Source organism: Acinonyx jubatus, chromosome C1 (assembly GCF_027475565.1).
Source record: "Acinonyx jubatus isolate Ajub_Pintada_27869175 chromosome C1, VMU_Ajub_asm_v1.0, whole genome shotgun sequence".
NCBI lineage: Eukaryota > Metazoa > Chordata > Mammalia > Carnivora > Felidae > Acinonyx > Acinonyx jubatus.
In genome coordinates this window covers 188,079,576-188,099,027 of record NC_069381.1, presented here as the reverse complement: position 1 = coordinate 188,099,027, position 19,452 = coordinate 188,079,576, and the positions used below count along the sequence as shown (strand labels likewise).

The 19,452-nt window shown below is 40.8% G+C and overlaps 1 protein-coding gene across 8 annotated transcripts in view; it reads right to left on the bottom strand.

The window, feature by feature from the left end:
- PARD3B (par-3 family cell polarity regulator beta) overlaps positions 1-19,452 on the bottom strand; it is a 997,127-nt gene that overhangs the window by 62,308 nt on the left and 915,367 nt on the right. The window contains exon 22 of one of the 8 annotated variants that reach the window (XM_053215670.1): positions 9,838-12,763. The exons of the other annotated variants lie outside the window; for them this stretch is intronic. Within the exon in view, the coding sequence (XP_053071645.1) occupies positions 12,716-12,763 (48 nt within the window). The 3' untranslated portion in view covers positions 9,838-12,715. Of the gene's footprint in view, positions 1-9,837; positions 12,764-19,452 lie in introns of those variants that run through there. 8 annotated transcript variants of the gene reach the window in all.

Genomic DNA, 19,452 nt, shown 5'->3' with positions numbered 1-19,452 from the left:
AAAACACTACATGTTTGGAGCGAAACTCACCATACTTGATTTAAGCAAAAAGAAACTAATCAAAATAAGTTGTAAATGATTTCTCTTTGGCAATGTGAAGTATATTATGTTGGCGATATGTATTTAGAAATATGCTATCTGCAGAAGCAGAAGTACGCACACTCTTTCAAACCATTATTTCTGAAGTGTTTATTTTCTCTAATTTAATTTCAGTAATTTTGTCAAATAGCTGGGTATTCAGTTTATAGACTAGTTTAGAACATCTGCTAGTTTAGAAAATACAGCAAATAAAAATATTTTAAAAATAACTCTTGGGTAAGCCTTTTAACCATTTTGTTTCTATATTTTCTTCCCATGTAGAACACTGGAGTTAAAATAAATCCTTATAATCCCTTCTAACTTATGCACATTTATACAAGTTATCTTGCATATAGTTTCCACATTGTGTTAACCACGTACATCTCATTAATATGGTAACTATATGTCGGTACATAATTATTTTAAAGCTGAATGACAAAGATAGCAAAGTCATCTGCAACATTGTAAAATTATAACGCATTTATTGGGATCGCAGCATTAAGTCTTATGCTAGCATGACCCAAGGACTAGCCATCTGTACACGGGGCCATGGCATCTGATAACCTGAATTATCTCTCTTCTGATTGTCTTCAGAGAAAATAAAATCAGACATCTCCTGCCCAGCTCTGTTTGTGTCTGGGCCTAAGATACAGTTACCATAGAAACTATGATTATGGATACAATTTCACAAATTTGGCTTCATCCATCAGATGCACTTTGTATGTGTCTGTGTGTGCATGTGTGTGCACATGTGCATATGTGTCTTGCCAGTGAGCGTGAAGAGCAAACTCTGGCTCTACATCTTTAATTAAAGAGCCAGATACCATCTCATTTCCTTTCCCCATCTGTCTACCTACAAATGGAGATATTGCAACACTGGCTGAAATCTAAACTTTCACTTGAGAGAAGACAGTTTCTGATGAAAAGGACGGAAAGGTATCAGGAAAAGCATTCCCTAATAAAGCCGTTTACCTGTCCTATATTTTCTGGGAACGGAGGAAGCCGGAATTTAGTGGAGTCTCAGTTAGTTACATTAATCACCAGATGCTGGTGTCCAGTATCTATCGAATTTGGTTTTGAATTGCTTCTTGGATGTAATATGTGAGTTAATGATGCCTCTGCAGTTTTATTTTTATTATACTCTGTGACAGTCAGTGTTCTTTACTCATTCTAAAAGATAAAAGTTGACCCTCAAAATATGCCAAATCTTAAAATGATGTAAGTTTGTTCACATTATTTCTTATGAGTTCATACTATCTCTTTCAACTAATAAGCCTTATAAAGGATATTCATTGACTACAGCTCCCTAGTATACTTAAAATACACTAGCATTTATACAGACTAAACAGCATAAACATATGTAAAATTTCAAGCTTTTCGGTGGCCAGCTTCCAGTTACTCCCATTACTAGAAATAAATGAGTAGAAAGAAATGACTTTCTGCAATACTGCGCAGTCAGTATCATGAGCTATAATCAGTGCTATTATTTCCATCTCTGCCTCACTTACACACGAGGAAACTAGAGTTTGGAGAACATTAAAGCAACATGCCAAAGGTTCATACCTTTGGCAAGGCCAACATCTGAACTCAGTCTCACCCCCAATGTCACCTTGTATGTTGACAGTGATCATTCTAGTTGCTGCTGCTCTATTTCCTAAACAAAGAACGGAGATATAAGTCTTGAAATTCACATGAGCTTATGGTGGCAGTGGAATGGGGTATGTGAAATGATGACCATCTTCAGGCATTTTGCATGGGCTCATGGTCATCGCAATCTCACTGAATTCCAATTACCGGGCGATAGTTATTTCATATAGCTGGAGGCATTGATGGGTGCCTGTATGTTAACGTTTGGTACACCAAAAGTCATTTTTGGTAAAATACTGTTTTAGAAACAATAATAGTCTACATAACGTACAGTTTTTTTTTTTCTTCCAATACTCATGCATGGTGTCAGTGTACTAATTTGGTTTACACAAGGCGAACTTCATCGGAGTTAGGACAATATCTGTTCTCTGAGCCATTACATTCTCAAGGCCTGGCTTATCACCTTGTTCATTAATATTTACCAAGTCAATAAAGCAGAAGTGTCACACATCTACTCAGTGGCACTTAACAGAAAGAATCAGCTAACACAATGGCTAGCTATCTCTTTGAACGTGACCTGTTAAGCAGCACAACACAGATCCCCAAAATCTTTTAAAGGAAGTTTTACGACATCTGTCCTATTGTTAAGTCTTATTAAGACTGCCATTCTCAAGCTCTTTTGTTTACATAGTTCTGAGTTTTCCCTTTCCCTTAAAAATAATTTTTAAAACTTACATCCTAACAATTTAGATTTAAACTTGGATCTGGTGTATAAATCAAAACCATTAGGAACCTTAATTATATAATTGTTTAGAGTGGGGGAAGATTCCTATAAGCTGAAAATAATAGTAGAGTAGAAGAACCTTACATGGTAGCATAGATTACTGGGTCCCCTGGGCATAGCTACTGTTGACCTGAATAGCTTCTTCAATGTGGAACCACCTACTGGAATTACAAAGTAACCAGACCCATGCCACTGTCAATGCTGAAATCACACACCCAACAGCTTTAAATTTATATTAACCAAGTTATTTTGCAACGGACTATTGTATTGGCAGGCCGAGTTCAAGTTCTAGGAAGATGAATGACGACAAGAGGAGGAGAAAAAAAGAATTAAATGAATGACATTCTGAAAATTGATGTTCTTGTGTCAAAACTTGGTTTGAAAAACCAAAGCAACCCCCCACGCCCATTTAATGATTTTCTATTAACTAGCAGATAAAAGTTTCAGTAACCTGTAGCAACCTAACTTTCCAGTAACCTGTAGCAACATCATCCCTCCCTGGATGTTCAATGACTTGAGCCTCGTGGGTATTTTATGGATGCTGAACATACGCTTTTGGGCCTGTGCCCAAATGCTCACTCCTGGAAGTTTTGGTAACTCTTCCTGTGGTTAGGTCAGTGCCCTGCACATGTCAAGTGCTCAATAAATGCTTATTATGTGAATGCATAAAGCAAAGCAACAGATGTTGCTCTGAATGGTCGTATTTACTGCTGCGAAGGGACAAGAAAAGGTGAAAGTAGGAGTGGATAAGAAAAACATTCTGTAGAAGGTGGTGAGAACATCAAAATGGTGGAAAACAGAGAAGAAGGGAGCCTTGAAAAAGGGGTGTAGAGAAAGAGAAATAAAAACCCTCAGAAACAGAGAAATGTTGCACAAGAGAAAGGGAACTATGGAGTGAAAATAAGCTACATTATTGCAATCTCTTCTAATTCATAGCATACAGGTAATTCCTGTCCTAAGTATGTCTCCATTAATCAAACTATTGGATCATTCAGAACGCTCCATTCCTTTCCAGGCTGGTAATACAACTTTGCTCCTCTGATTAGATGTATATATATATAGCATATTGCTTTCAAAGTCTTTAAAATATGATTTTTTTTAAAGTCAACATTGAGAGTTGGATTTGATATAATCGTTTAATTGGGCATCAATTCATCTACACAGCGCTCATTACTGAATTCTTCAATTTCACCAACGACATTTACTTCCAAATTATCTTTTATCTAGAAGCTGTAAGTCCAAGTGCTGTGAAAACTTTGCCAAATAAAAAGCTTTTAGGTTTCTAATGCTGGCTGGACACAAACCCGTGGAAGAGTGCTGAAGAATAATGTGTGCTTGCCAACTGCCAAATATGATTGCTTTTCGCATAATTAATGTCATTCTTGCTGTTCGAGTACCGTTCCCATCCTCTAATAATTTCCATTAATAGAGGAAGTTTCTGCAATAATTTTTGCATCCTGAACAACCACCGTGGCTTCTGTAGACCTTTTAATCAAAATAATGGCAATGAGTGAAAAGGGGATGGTTAGAGATATTACTATAACCCTGGGTTGCATTTGCTTCGTCATTGTTTTCAATCTCTAAAAACTGTCCAAATAGCTCATCGTGTTATTATGTCAATTAGACCTTGGTGTTTGGATTTCAATAGCACTGAACTATATGAATTTATACCATGAAGAGAAAAGTGTATAAAGTGAGTATATTGGGCAATCCATCTACCAAAAAAAAAAAAAAAATGTTAAAAGAGAGTATTTTTTACAAAGCCACAACCAAAGATGAGCAGACGCAAATATCAGCTCGAGTCCTGTAAAATATGATAATTGTATAATACTTTTAGCTGAAGCTTCCAGTAGCGGAAGTGGTAGACCAGCTGCAAATCATACCCCTAAACCCGCCAATTCACACTGTTTTTTATTGTGATGTTGCAAAATCAAGAACTCTGCTCAGGCTATAAAATGATGCAAATATAGGGGCACCTGGGTGGCTCAGTCGGTTAAGCATCCGACTTCGGCTCAGGTCATGATGTCGCAGTTCATGGGTTCGAGCCCCGCGTGGGGCCCTGTGTTGACAGCTCAAAGCTGGAACCTGCTTCATATTCTGTGTCTCCCTCTCTCTTTGTCCCTCCTCTGCTCATGCTCTGTCGCGCACGCTCTCTCCCTCTCAAGAATAAACATTTAAAAAAATTTAAAAAAAATAAAATGACGCAAATATACAAAGAGCAACAACAACAATCAGCTCATTTCTTCTATGAGCCAAGAAAGGGGCGTGGCGAAACGGCACAGCGGCAGTCCCATTCCAGGGAGGGGCAGCGGGCAGTGGTTAGCTCGGCTTCTAAAAACCCTCTCCCGGAATTACCCTCTAAGCTGAATATTGGTATTTCAATGAGGAAAGTTTGGATACAAGGAGACCGGTGCCGAGAGTCTCCCCTCTGTTCATGAGCAGCTTTGCAAATAGGGAGTCTACATCAAAGCCTCCCTCTTCTCTGCCTGAGAAGCTTTGAAAACACTTCACCTGAGTCACATCTAACCTCCCTTCGGCCTTCTCTGTGAAGTCCACCCAACGGAGATCTCATGACGCCACTTGAGCAGGAAGCACTTGCTCTGTGCAGCGGCCTGGGGGAGAGGGTGCGTTCATTTTTGGAGACCGTGTTCAGTGATCTCGATCAAAGCTTGCGAGCCGGGTACCTACGTTACTGAGGAGATAGTACAGAAACAGTGCTGGTGCACGGGTTTTAATAGCCGTTGTTAAAATCCCAAACAGCTGGTCATCAATTGTAACAGCTGTGCTTCCACTTGGTGAAAAATCTGGTGGGGACGTAGGGGAGGACAGGGCCGGGAGCAAGGGCTGGCTTGGGGGCCTGGACGCATGGGCACGCATCCATGCGCCTGGCAGGGTGTGCACACGCTTACTCTAGAGGCTGACCCCTAAGGGGTCAATACCAATTTTCAGACTATCTGTCCTGTCTCTAAAAGGTGCTGTCTAGGGGCGCCTGGGTGGCTCAGTCGGTTGAGCGTCCGACTTCGGCTCAGGTCATGATCTCGTACGTCGTGAGTTCCAGCCCCGCGTCGAGCTCTGTGCTGACAGCTCAGAGCCTGGAGCCTGCTTCGGACTCTGTGTCTCCCTCTCTCTCTGACCCTCCCCCATTCATGCTCTGTCTCTCTCTGTCTCAAAACATAAATAAACGTTAAAAAAAAATCTTTAAAAAGAAAGGTGCTGTCTAGATCTTACATACACATAGGAGGAACTATATGTCATCACATACTATATTCATAAAGGATTTTGCAACGATCCAAGTCTGTTCTCATACATCTGACTTATCTGTGCCACTACCCTGACCAGGAAAAGGGCAGGTGTTGTACATTCCTTGTTAAGACGGCGCGCCGGGTCCCAGGTCCCTCCGTTCTAACTGGAAACTGACTTGTGGGAGGAGTTTCTAGTTGGACACCGAGAGGCGTGGTCTCTGGCCAGCGCACAGGGCGAGCACCTACTCCAAACCAGACTGGCTGTGCTTGAATCTCATCACCTACCCACAGCGTAACCTTGCGCCACCTCATTAGCCTCATTTATCAAGACTGATGTGGTTAATAATAGTACCTACTAATGGTTGTTGTGAGGATTAAATGGCACGATGCATGCAAATTACCCAGTAGGTATCATACATACACAGTGTCCTTATATGTTCAATAAATCTTAGTTGTTGCTAATGTTGCTGGAGTTACATCTGAATCAGATCTTTCTTTTGGTAAGGAAAACACCTGGAGAGAATTTTTTCCCTGACCTTTAGCTTTTATTTCTATGAAACTCTGACCAGCCCTGGCTAAGCCCATGGAAGCTTCTTCAGTGATACTATTCCAAAAACAGTCCTGGGAGAGAGAGTGAAGAAAGAGAAAAAGAAGGGGGTTGGGGAGGGAGAGAGACGAAGAGAGAGAAGAGAGAAAAAGAGAGGGAGAGAGAAAGAGAATTCTTACTTTCTCTCATAAGACTCTATTTTCTGAGCTTTTTATACACAGGATGAGTGGATGGAATGATGTGACATATTTATCAGATGATAGATATATGCATATGTCTCTGTGTGTATGTATGCATATATATGTGTGATGTATGTATATAAATATGGATTTATGCAGACACATACACATACGTACACAGTCTTCTTAATGTTGTTCATAGAAACTACTCAATGACTAGAATAAAGTTTAAATTACCAAACATGTCATCCAAATCCACAGTTTACTGTCGTCATCATCATTGCCATTCTTCTTCTCCTCATCTTTGCATCCCCATTTTCTTTCACCCTGCGTGCCCTGTAGGCACCTTCCCAACCACTGGTCCTTCCCTGACCCCCATGCACTTGCACACTTTCTTACCCTGGCTCAGCCCTTCCTTTGCCCTTCCCATCACCACCCTGGGAAACTCTCCAGAACTCTCACTTCCTATTTTCTGAGAGCCTAAAGTATAGCCTTCAAATAATTGGAGTGTTATCTTATAATGATCTTGTATAATAATATGTATTAACACTTGCTGTCCAGCACATATCTCATGCTCAATAAATGCTGAATGATTAAAAGAGCGAATCATTTAAATGAAAAAAATCATCTTGAAGGTGAGATGGAACATAGTCGAGCAGAGAGACACATAATCCTGAAGTACCCAAAGAAAACAAACTTGAATTAACCTAGCTGGCCTACCTCAAGAGGCTATTCACAACTCAATATAGCGCTCCGATTCATGGAGAACATTAATTCTACAGCATGGAGGGCGGTCAAGACACAATCTTCATTGCGATTCAGCCATTCAGCAGTACAGATGTGAAGTGTGCATTTTCTCACAACATTAATAAACTGTTCGCAATCACACATAAATACCAGGGACCTCGTGTGTGACTCTGATTGACTGAGTAGGGAGAGAATAACAGCTGGGTCCCCTCCCAGGGCAGAAGGGGCTCTGTGCACAGGTAGGAAGTGAGTCTGCTTTCACCTGCTGACCTCAGCCACTCTGTGAGAAGTCCTACCCCAGTCTTTTGATGACTTTTCCTAAATGAGTGCAATCCCAGATTTAGAGCCACGCTGTGGTGGGAGACCCCAGATGCATTTCTTCCGGAGAAGCAAAGATTCAGAGTCTGAAGGGAAGCATCATGTAGCAGGAGGTCAGCAGACAGGAGAAAGAAAAAGAAACAAAACAGAAACCAACACCCACTATGATTCTTTCTAGGCAAAGAAACAAAGTCCCAACTTTGGCAGCTAAGCAATAGAAATGCTAGTTGAGTGCCATTTAGGCGACCTCCCATATTTAAAAAGAAAAATATCTACTTATTTGAGGGAGTATTCATTGTGCCCCACTACAGTATGAATGTTGAGCAGAAATCAGCACCTATTTATTATCGATGACTGCTTTTTACCATTTCCATGGGCTCATTTGGGGAGCTGTGAGGTGATTTATAAACTTTAGTCTAATTCTTCTAACATCCTCAGATGTAGACAAAGGATAAACAGGGATCTCTGCTTATCAATGTAATGAAATTAAGAAAGTGAAAATTTAGGATGAATTTTACAAGGAACTTACTACGGTGTAATCCATTAGGATGATGGATAATTTCCCAAGGGGGCGGGGTTGATCCGTACATTAGAAAATGTATAACGCCCATTCATAATGTGTTTGTGACAGACATAATGCCATGTCCATCTATAAATCAGATTTGCCTTCTGTGCTAAGCCCCAGAGTCCTTCCTACTGAAGGCTATCCTCAGGGGCACTGACCTGAGAGGATTTAAAATCCAAAGGGCCCAATTACTAAAAATCCTCCATCATATAATTGGACTTTGGTATGGAAAATAACACCAGTACTAATCCAAGTCACTTGGAAGGAAGTAGATTTTCATCTCCTGATTCCGTCAACTGGTCCAACATAGTCTAGGGACTGCGTCTCTTTGAGCATCTTCCCCAAGGGCTATAAGAAACTCACTTTTACTTTGCAGATAGCAAAACTAAATAAATTATGCTAGCAATCCACAAATGAGTTACTGAATGTATGAGGAACACTGAATTTAAACTTGGGGAGTTCACAGGGGAAACATCATTTTCAATTTGAGGGTCATCCACTGGGAGCAACTCATCCAAACAAAGAATGAGTAAACTCACCTGCCCTTAGGAACAGAGACCAGACACCATAACTCAAAGAGCAGCAAAATGTAAATGGGAGCATGAGAACTCAATGCTTTGGAAAGAATAGACATGAAACACTTTTCACGCCATTCCTGGAAACATGGGAGCATGTGGTTTGAAAGTTAACCAAGTCATTTTCTTTAAAAATTAAAATTCAGTTCAGCATGCAACATTTTCAATGGCGCAGAACTCAGTTAACAGGCGCCACACTTGTTCTACCTTGCCATTCTCACTCAATGAGAATTCAGTACCTGTCCGTAGTAAATACCTCTAAAAGTCCCCAATTGCCCAGATAGTCATGAAAATCAAACTGCAAGAAACTACAAGAAAGAGAACAATCCTATTAAAGTTTTTTAGGTCCACTCCAATTTTTGTAAGGCTTGCAGCCAGGTTTTTATTACACTCACCTGATCGCTTCTCAACCTACCCTTGTGGTTGAACACAATATAGTGTCATCGGGCATGTTTACAATGGCAAAGGCCCCAGGGATAAATGACCCAACACTGTAATGTGTTTCTAATGGCTGATTTCTATGAGTCATGGAAATCAGGGATCCTTAAAACATGGGAGCTTGACTGTTGCTTGAGGAGTTACAACAGAGCAGCAGTGTGGGCAGAACTACCTTGTACAAAAGAGGAAATTAGAGGGATGGTGGAGTGAACTCACCTATCTCTAGGGGTGGGAAACCTTTCACTGGATACTGTCTTCAATCTCTTTTTCTTTTAAATAACTATGAATTAAAGAGGCCCATTAAATTAGGTCCTATATCAGTATTTTCAGAGACTTCTAAAGCAAATGTATTTCTCTTTATGCTACACATATCCCAGTGGAAGTATTATTGTATGACCAGAATGCTAGTATTCAGTTTGAACAGAATACTCACAAGTTACAATGAACCACACTGGCCATCCTTTGTGTATCCAATAACAGAGTTGCAAACTACTGTTAGTGCATATCTCAAAGGATCTTTTTTTTAAAAAATATAATTTATTGTCAAGTTGGCTAACACACAGTGTATACAGTGTGCTCTTGGTTTTGGGGGTAGATCCCTGTGATTCATCGCTTACATACAACACCCAGTGCTCATCCCAACAAGTGCGCTCCTCAATGCCCATCACCCATTTTCCCCTCTCCACCCCCTCCCCCATAAACCCTCAGTTTGGTCTCTGTATTTAAGTGTCTCTTATGATTCGCCTCCCTCCCTCTCTGTTTGAACTATTTTTTTCCCCTTCCCTTCCCCCATGGTCTTCTGTTAAGTTTCTCAAGTTTCACATATGAGTGAAAACATATATCTTTCTCTGTCTGACTTAGTTCACTCAGCATAATACCCTCCAGGTCCATGCATGTTGCTGCAAATGGCATGATTTCATGCTTTCTCATTGCCAAGTAGTATTCCATTGTATATATAAACCATATCTTCTTTATCCATCCATCAGCTGATGGACATTTAGGCTCTTTCCATAATTTGGCTATTGTTGAAAGTGCTGCTATAAACTTTGGGGTACATGTGCCCCTATGAATCAGTACTCCTATATCCTTTGGATAAATTCCTAGTAGTGCTATTGCTGGGTTGTAGGATAGTTCTATTTTTAATTTTTTGAGGAACCTCCACACTGTTTTCCAGAGCAGCTACACCCGTTTGCTTTCCCACCAACAGTGCAAGAGGGTTCCCGTTTCTCCACAGCCTCGCCAGCATCTGTTGTTCCCCTAGTTGTTACTTTTAGCCACTCTGACCTGTGTGAGGTGGTATTTCAGTGTGGTTCAAAGGATAGGTTAGTTTCGAATTTTCCCATAACATCTGTAGGCAGTAAGACTTCCCAGTTACGAGTCTCAGGACCATGACTCTGCTCCTTTCTCTACCTGTGGATAGGGAACCGCTCTGCAGGACAGTTACACAAGGATGGAGCACGTGTTAAGGAAAAGGCAGGGATTAGATACCCGTGATGTACATGCTCAGTGGCTGTGACTATTTCCTTTATCCATCACCTGCAGAATTTGGAGGTGGCTGCAGTCATCGGTAGCGCCTATGGTAACCTCAGAAGGAAGCACAGCACATTTGATTGTGGGGGTGATGTGTCTGCATATTGGGCCTGGAGACAGGAAATACACATGGCAGAGCTCCATTCTCACCGGCACACACCCTCCATGGAGTGGCAAACCCATGTGTCATAATTAGGAACCAATTTGTCTGTAGAATGGCCTCTGGCATAGATAGTCTGGAATGAAATCATAGGTCATCTCTCCTGAAAATTGTTTGCCTCAGTCGGGCCTTAAAAAGAACAAAGCAAACTATACCCATTGCCAACCCTTTCTACTCTTTCCTAAGCAAGAGTATTATGCATTGTATATACATCTTAGAAAATTAGAAATAACAACCATCGGGGAGGATGGTTAAGTAGTGGACTTAACAAGTTTGCTCCAAAAGATGTATACAGTTTTGAACTAGTCACCTCTCTGGTTTGTTCCCTCCTGGTCTGACTTACTCTTATTGCTTTAGCCACACTCCTTCCTCACTGCCCCTCTAACTTGCCCAGCACGCTGCTCACGGCCTTCCTTCTCACACTTCCCTGGAACATGCTCCCAATATCCACATGCTTTTGTTCCTCACTACGTTTGTGTCTCTGCTTAAATGACTCCTCTGCAGAGAAGCTCTCCTCAACCACCATATATAACAGCACATTTGGCCCAGCGACATGTTCTAGCCCCTTAGCACAGCTTTATATTTCTTCGAGGAAATGATCATGGCCTGATATTTACTCTTCACTTATTTATTGTCTGTCTCTCCTCAAAAACATAAGTTTCATGAGCACAGGAACTTTTTTACACTCCTCATCGCCTACACCAGTGCTTGGAAGACATTCAATAAATCAACATTTGCTTAAGTGAAATAGTTAAAAATCGCATTTCTAAACATTCATTTCTTCTTTTGTTACTTTCCTTTTTTACCCATTTTTTCTTTCTGTCTTCTCTTTCCAGAGACAAGTAATAAATGCACAGAGTGGCCCAATGTAATAAGTCTTCTTAAATGCCTTTTATTTTATTTTTTTTATGTTTACAGCAGCATTGTCAACAATAGCCAAATTATGGAAAGAGTCCAAATGTCCATCAATGGTTGAATGAATAAAGAAGATGTGATACACACACACACACACACACACACACACGCACACACACACGCGCACACACACAATGGAATATTACTCAGCCATAGAAAGAATGAAATCTTGCCATTTGCAACAATGTGGATGGAACTAGAGTATACTATGCTAAGCGAAATAAGTCAGTCAGAGAAAGACAAATGCCATATGACTTCACTTATATGTGAAATTTAAGAAACAAAACAGATGAACATAGGGGGGGAAAAAAAAGAGGAAAACCAGAAAACAGACTCTTAACTACAGGGAACAGCCTGAAGGTTGCTGGAAGGGAGGTAGGTAGGGGTGATGGGCATTAAGGAGGGCACTTGATGTGGTGAGCACTGGGTGTTACAGGTAAGTGATGAATCACTAAATTCTACACCTGAAACTAATATTGCACTATGTTAATAAACTAGAATTTAAATAAAAACTAGAAAAAAAATTAAATGCCTTTTAAATGTTTGTTAGAAGTGGCTGGTTGTCCAGTGCTTCCTTTTTTTCATCTCTTAGAACATTCTTCATTGAAATCTTTGTCTTCTTGTAATTTTAGTATTTATTTTCTTAAATTCGAGAATGATTCTAGTCACGTGGGAGTGATTTAGTTAACTGTTACATTTTGGTATTGACTTTTAAATTAGGTGATGAATGATTTTTTTAAAATGTTTATTTTAAAATTAACCTGAAAAAAGAAGTCTCTCGGCCATAAGCTTAATTCTTATATGTGATAAAAGGTGACAGGGGTAAAGCAGTGAGAGAAGGAAGGAAGGTGATGAAAATGGGTGTTTATTTCCAACATTTATTACTTCAAATTAACCTATGAAAAATTTCACGCACAAGGATCTCGTGACCAGGAGAATAAAATAAGCCACTTAAAGCTCTGTTTAGAGTATGCCTTCATTTATTTGTCTTCTGTCATCAAAGAATAAAACAGTATATCCAGGCACTGGCGTGTTCCTCACACTTCAGTCTCACTGCCGAATTGTTTTATTTATGATTGTTACTTTCCCTCCGCCTTCCTTTGGGAGAAGAGAATACAAAAATTAAAATGTATAAATTCAAAATATCCACATCTTAAAGAGAATATGTCTAATATTTTCCTTGCATGAAAAAAGAGGGATGGACATATTTTGCTTTCCTTTCTTTGCAGTGAAAGTTGAAACAGTGATTTTGTGTTATTATAACACTCATCGTTTCTCCCTCTAATTTGGATGGTTTTTAATAAAGCTCCATTGATTCCACTGAAAGGAATTCCTCCTGGCAAAAGCAGAACACACACACTGATTGCTAAATATGCAGCAATTATCATATTCAGCAGCACACTTTAATATCTTATTTATAGACATATCTATCTGTAATTTGCTTTAATTAAGTTGCATTGATTTTAATGACAGGAGCGATCCTCAGACAAGGGGCTGGTGTCATATGCTCCTATGAGTCCTGGTCTATCAATCACTCTTTAAGACGTAGTCCTGCGGCTTTGTGACCTTCTTTGGGCTCCAGGCAAGCCCATTCCAAGTCAGTGAAATTTCAGAGAAATTCTCAAAGTGTTGACACGCCAGGATTTATCTTACTGATCAGGGGATGGTAAGAATTGAAAGGCTGCTTGGTCGAGTGAAAGTGGCAACCATATTTTAAAATGGCCTCCCTCGTGCATAGTGTCCTCACCGGCCCCAAGTCACTTTATTTCCACAGCTCCTCTCCCAGGTGTGGAGAGTAACTCAGCCTTTCCCCACCCCCCTGCATTTCCAACAGCACCAGACAGCTCTCAGAAGGATGTTGGGACCTGAGGTATTTTTGAATTCTTGATTATTTTTCACACCCCCTCCTGGGGAAAGTTCTGGGAAAACCGGAAGCAAGAACTTACAACAGCTTCGCCTCTCATAACACCCATGCTCCAAAGTGAAGGCTGGCTGAACACAACACAAAGAAACATGAAGATCGCGAGTATATTTTTAAAGGCTCTAAAATATTATTCATCATGACCAGAAACGATTTCTCTTTCTTTTTTAATGGATGAAGAAGTAAGCACTGCTTCTATAAATCTTTGCACCTCAGAAGGTGCCAACATTAATTTTGTATAAATTATCCATGTTCGAATGCCAAGGCATGATCACAAAGGAAAACTCAGAAGACAGTTATGTCAGTGCATTCACAGATTCTGGTCACCATTTTTCACTCACTGATTATTGCTACAAGTGTTGATTAATAGTGGTGCTCACGCTGCTAGAATGCATTTCCCTGGAGGTGAAGAAAACATTCAAGAAAAAAAAAACAGAAAGAAGGAAAGATAATAATCAACCCATCCTTCCGCTTCTCCGTAATAACCCCGTGGAGGGTGTGCAAATCATGGCTCCTGATGATCTCTGTTAGCAGCTTCTGAGCCATTTCACTAAAAAGATCATCCATATGCATCAGATCACCGATTTGTCAATCAGTTTATAAGGCAATTAAATGCTCCCTGATCTCCTCCTTCCCCCTTTGGGAAAGGATAAAGTGATATAACCAGCAGGGCTCCAAGAGTGGTGTTAGGACATCTCACACCCGGCTGGTCCCTCTCTGTGTCTTTGTACCCTGTTTGAATTCTGGGAGAAAGCTTCTATGATAATATTGTGCAAGACTGGAATTTACCAAGGCTGATTAGCTTAGGACTTATTTTTCTCTCATCAGTAATGCCATACCTCTTATCCATGGAGGGAAACTAATGAATTGGATTTAGAGAGCGAGAACATTTCTTAATAAATGCAATATGACAGGAGATATGAAAAACGCAGATGAGGATACCGCAGGGGAGGTTGGCATGGCCAGGCGGTGTTACTTCAGACCCTGGTCAGACCTCAGTTGGACAAGGGATGGATCTTGAAGGCTATCAGTTTCTCTTTGTCTGGTTCAATAAGATCATTTCCTGCTTCACGTTTCTCTCTCTGGGTGGCTTTTCTTATCTTTTCTATGACGTGTTTTTGTTCTTCTAATTCCTAATTGTCTCTAATGAGGAGCAGACAGGGGACGGCTACATTTGCAGTTCCTTTTGATTTAAGTGGAAAGACTAATTAGTATAAATTATGGCAAAAGAACTCAAGTCCCATAAGTTGGAAAAAGAAAAGCAAGGGAATTTAGAATATCGTATCTTCTTGCACTGAATTTGCAGTTTATGCAATCTTACACATGGGATCAGGTTGAAGTTCATTTTGGCTTTCCCATAAATTCTTTTATGCAGGTCATAGTCAACATCAATACTGAAATCTCACCGTTGGGTCATAACCTTCTACTTCGACATCTCATCCCTCACCCACCTCCCTCCTGGCACTTCGTTCGGGATCCTGTGCAATATAATTACTTTACAACAGGTCTTCTCCAGGTGACTCATGCCTCTGAATTACAGCCTTTTTTTCTTCCCCACTTCATCCAGCATGGATCTCTGTGTGGCCAACTGGGAAGATATTTTTCTTTGCTTTGTCTCTCGGTGGAACTATGTGAGACATTCTGTTGGTGATTATGCAAAAAAGGAAGTCATCTTAGCTTCCAGCCCTGTAGCCACCTACAGGGCAGGGAGTTCTTGTCCACCATGAATATTTACCGTGACTCTAGCTCTCATTCTTTGGGAAACTGCAATAATGCTTAAGCAGTTAAATGTTTCCCTTTGTGAGAAGGAAAGAGAAGTTCAGAGATTAAAACAGAAACATACATACAGACAAAAAAAAAAACCCATTACCTAAATCTGGTGGAAGACTTTCCAAGGGGGGGGGGTGTCACATGATCTGGGCTCAAAGCTAATGATGTGATTGTCAGCAATCATGCACGTTTTCTGAGCCTCAGTTTTCTCTTCTGTAAAAATGGGTTCCTGTCTTCATTGAACTGCTTAGATGTAATGAATGCGAGGAGGATAATGTCTTTCAAAATGCATGGCAGTATATAAAGTACCATATGTACATCAACGAGACGTTACTATGAGGACAGCTCATTTAATGCATGGAAAAGACCCCGTGAGAGCGTATTGTTGTTTAGGTGATCACAATGCTGCTAAATTCTCACTCTAATATCTCACTTTATTTGGTCGTTTCCAGCATTCATGAATGCAGAGACAGGCCAGGGACCAGACTGCTGAGCAAGAGGAGGAAATAAATGGAAAAGGCTCCCACAGATGGGCAGCCTCATAAGCAAGCATGCCCTTGCCAGTTTGAACCGGTGCTTGCATTTGGAGCTCCTCAGAGGAGAGGGATGCTGTATGAAGATGGCAAATCCCCAGCGGATATATTAACAGAGTCTCAGTCTTAGCCATTGCACTAACCAGAGCACTCTGCATTCTGCAAGGAAGCAGACAAAACAGAAAGGGGGGAAGTAAAAAAAAGGAGGAAGTAATAAGCTGATACAACCTCTCAACTACAGCAACCACGAAATCCTTATTTTACTACAACTGAACAACCTACTACAGAGCGGCATTACATGTAAAGTAAATCGATGCCCTTATGATGCTGGTAGCTACTCCCCAGCCAAAAGTCCTCAAATCCCGTTAACCCTGTTGTGGGTGGGTGTAAGTAGCAAGATACAAGTCTCGAACGTATTAGGATAATATCTTTTCTCCCAAACTCCACTAGCAACTTCGGTGCGGCAGAGAACTGGGTTTAATATTTAACAAGTTGCAGCTGTAAGGCTAGATGTGTGCAGCAATTTCTTCCCATATGTTCTTGCATGCCATTCTTTTGCATCTCGCGCTGGAAATGTGCATACCCTACGGACAGCGTTTCTTATTCTTCACAGCGCTGTTGGGTGGCACCTTCTTTGCCTGCTGATACCAAGTTGGCAGTTGGTGTAGCCTCTCCGTGATCTGGTATTATCTTTCATTCGTGCTACCAGATGGATACCAGATGGGTAATTGGAGCCAGCGCCCCTGCCCTGAGTCCACACCAGAGCCCATGGGCACAGACCTGTCAGTGGGCTGAGCCTCAAATGGTGCTTCAAAGAAATACTCCTTAAAACTGTATGCATCTGTTCCCTACGCTAATGACCCTAAAGAAAAAAATAATAATAAAAAGGAAAGAAAAAAAAAAACTCCCGTAGACAAGCTTTTCTTTTACTAGATGCTACATCTGTAAGAAGAGGGGGAAAGTAACCATATAGGGCTTGTGGATGTCAAACTCATTTCTCGCTAATGGTACCTCTAAAAAGCCACCAACTCAAATAGCCACATCAGTAGAGAAAGTGAAGGCTAATCAATCTATTCCTTTTTTGGTGATATCCGTACAGTATAGACTCTCAATTCCAGAAGGGCAACTTCTACATGACATGTTCTGAGTTAAAAAAAAAAAAAAGGAGAAAAAGAAAAAAAAAAGAAATCTAAGAGCTTTGAAAGACCTCGGTGATTCCTTGAGAAGAACACAGAGTAGAGATAAAAAGAAATGCACAAAATGGGAAAGACCTATAGGAAGAACTCATCCCTAATCTATTTCTCTTAAACTGATGCCTCGGTTGTCACTTGTGACAAATTACATTTAAAAAAATATCCTGATGGATCATCTGATTGTTTCAAGTGTGTATTTCAGCAGTTCATTATGAAAGTTTATTTTCTAAATTAACTACAAATAAAGTGAAATCTTCCAACCATTCACTCACACAATGCTGTCAGAGATTTTTTTTTTTTCTAGCAGACATCAAAGCATATCCCCAATCCATGCCTGGCTCTCTTCATGCAGAAGTTATCACAAACAGGTTATGTGTTCCCTTAGGTTACTATGGAAACACTTTCTTTTCAGGTCATCCACTTACAAAGGTAACATTTGCAGTAAAATATGTTAGAAGTTAATTTTTTTTTAACACTCAAGTGGGGTCATGCCACCATATCCAGATCTATTATTTCAAAATCCATGAACATACATTGATTTAATCTATAAAAAGACTTGAATGAGGTGCTCACCCTATAGGTGTAATTGCCTGCACGTCAGGTAGGTACTTGGAACATTGTAAAAGACACTAACCAAATTAACTTTTATCGCAAAGGAAAACGCGGCAGTGACCCACAAGCTGGCATTCCTCATTATGTTCATTTGTTGAATATTTACGTTTGTGTCATCTCTGACACAGAGAGAAGACACTGGAGATGAGAACACAGCGATGAAAAGGTGTGACAGCTTTAGAGATTATGAGACTACGCTGCCTCATTTTACCCATTTGAGCCATCAAGAATTCAATTTGGCAAGCATTTGTCTCAGGGCAGCAAAGCCCTCAGGATGGGTACAATGTAGGGCTAACACATGCACAAGCTCTCAACTAATTTGTGTGATCCTACACCAGGTAGGATGTGATTAAGTTTTACTTCCTGGTAGAAGCAAGAGGTAGTAGAGAAGCACTGACAGAAGAAGGGTGATGTGGCTGGAGCAGCTGGGAAAGACTTTGCAAAGGAGATTATTGTGGCAGTGTAGACATACAAAATGTGGGCATATACTACTAACATATGGCATCATCCTGCAGGCTAATGGGACTACTTATGTAAGCCATCTTCTAGCTCACTCGTGTAGACCGCTCGTTGGTGATTATAGCTGGCTGTTAATGAGGGACTCTGACCAAGTAAGAATCTCTGTGTCCTGTGGACCATGAGGAATTCCTCTTCAAAAGCAAACAACCCAGCTCTGACTGCATCATGCAGTCAATGGCTACTTGCAAAAGGCAGTGAGATGAAGCCCATGCTTTACAGTGAAGGGAACTAGACGGCATATCCATGGAAACTTCTTTGTTATTCTAAGATGCTTGCGGAGGAAGTATCTCGATCCTCCTCCTTTTCCTGAGAGAGACCTGGGGAAAATGGCGCAGAATTCAATAAGCCTTTATCAGGTATACCCCCTCTACAGGAACAGCATTATGGGATGCTAGAAGAAGGAGGTAAAAGTGGACGCTGAAATAGACTGTGAAAAGGGTATGTCTTTCGTGCACCCTTCCACATTGAAGGAGAGGCAGGTGAGGTCTAAGGGCTGACCTCCATAAGGTTTTTATATGGCAGAAGAGACCTGAGTAGCCCTATCTTTAACTTCCCTGGTCAGTTATCATGGCAGAGAAGACTATGTGGTATGCTGGAGTCAACAGAAGCTGAACCATTAACGACTGGTTTTACCAGCATCCCTGAACCATTATCCACCTGTATGAAATAAGTAAAAGTTTGGCTCTTTCTCCTTCACTGATTTTGTTCACATACTACAGAATCAAAAGCTTTACTGTAGTGCTTTACTGTAGTCAAAATGTCTTTCTATCTTTTTCCTGTCAGAGGCCAGAGAGTCTTTTTTTACAAATTTTTTTTTTCAACGTTTTTTATTTATTTTTGGGACAGAGAGAGACAGAGCATGAACGGGGGAGGGGCAGAGAGAGAGGGAGACACAGAATCAGAAACAGGCTCCAGGCTCCAAGCCATCAGCCCAGAGCTTGACGCAGGGCTCGAACTCACGGAGTGCAAGATTGTGACCTGGCTGAAGTCGGACGCTTAACCGACTGCGCCACCCAGGCGCTCCTAGAGAGTCTTGTAGAGAAAGACGGTAGGATGTACTGACAGGATTTGTGCTAACCGTGTTCCTTGTCTCCTTGCAGTGTGTGCATATGAGTGTATGTGTGTGTTTATGTTTCCAAGTAGATTGTTTTAATTATCTGCTCCATTATCTTTCTAGAAGCTGCACTTCATTGTATTAAGCATATTTATCAATAAGAAATGAATGCCATCCTGGGAACT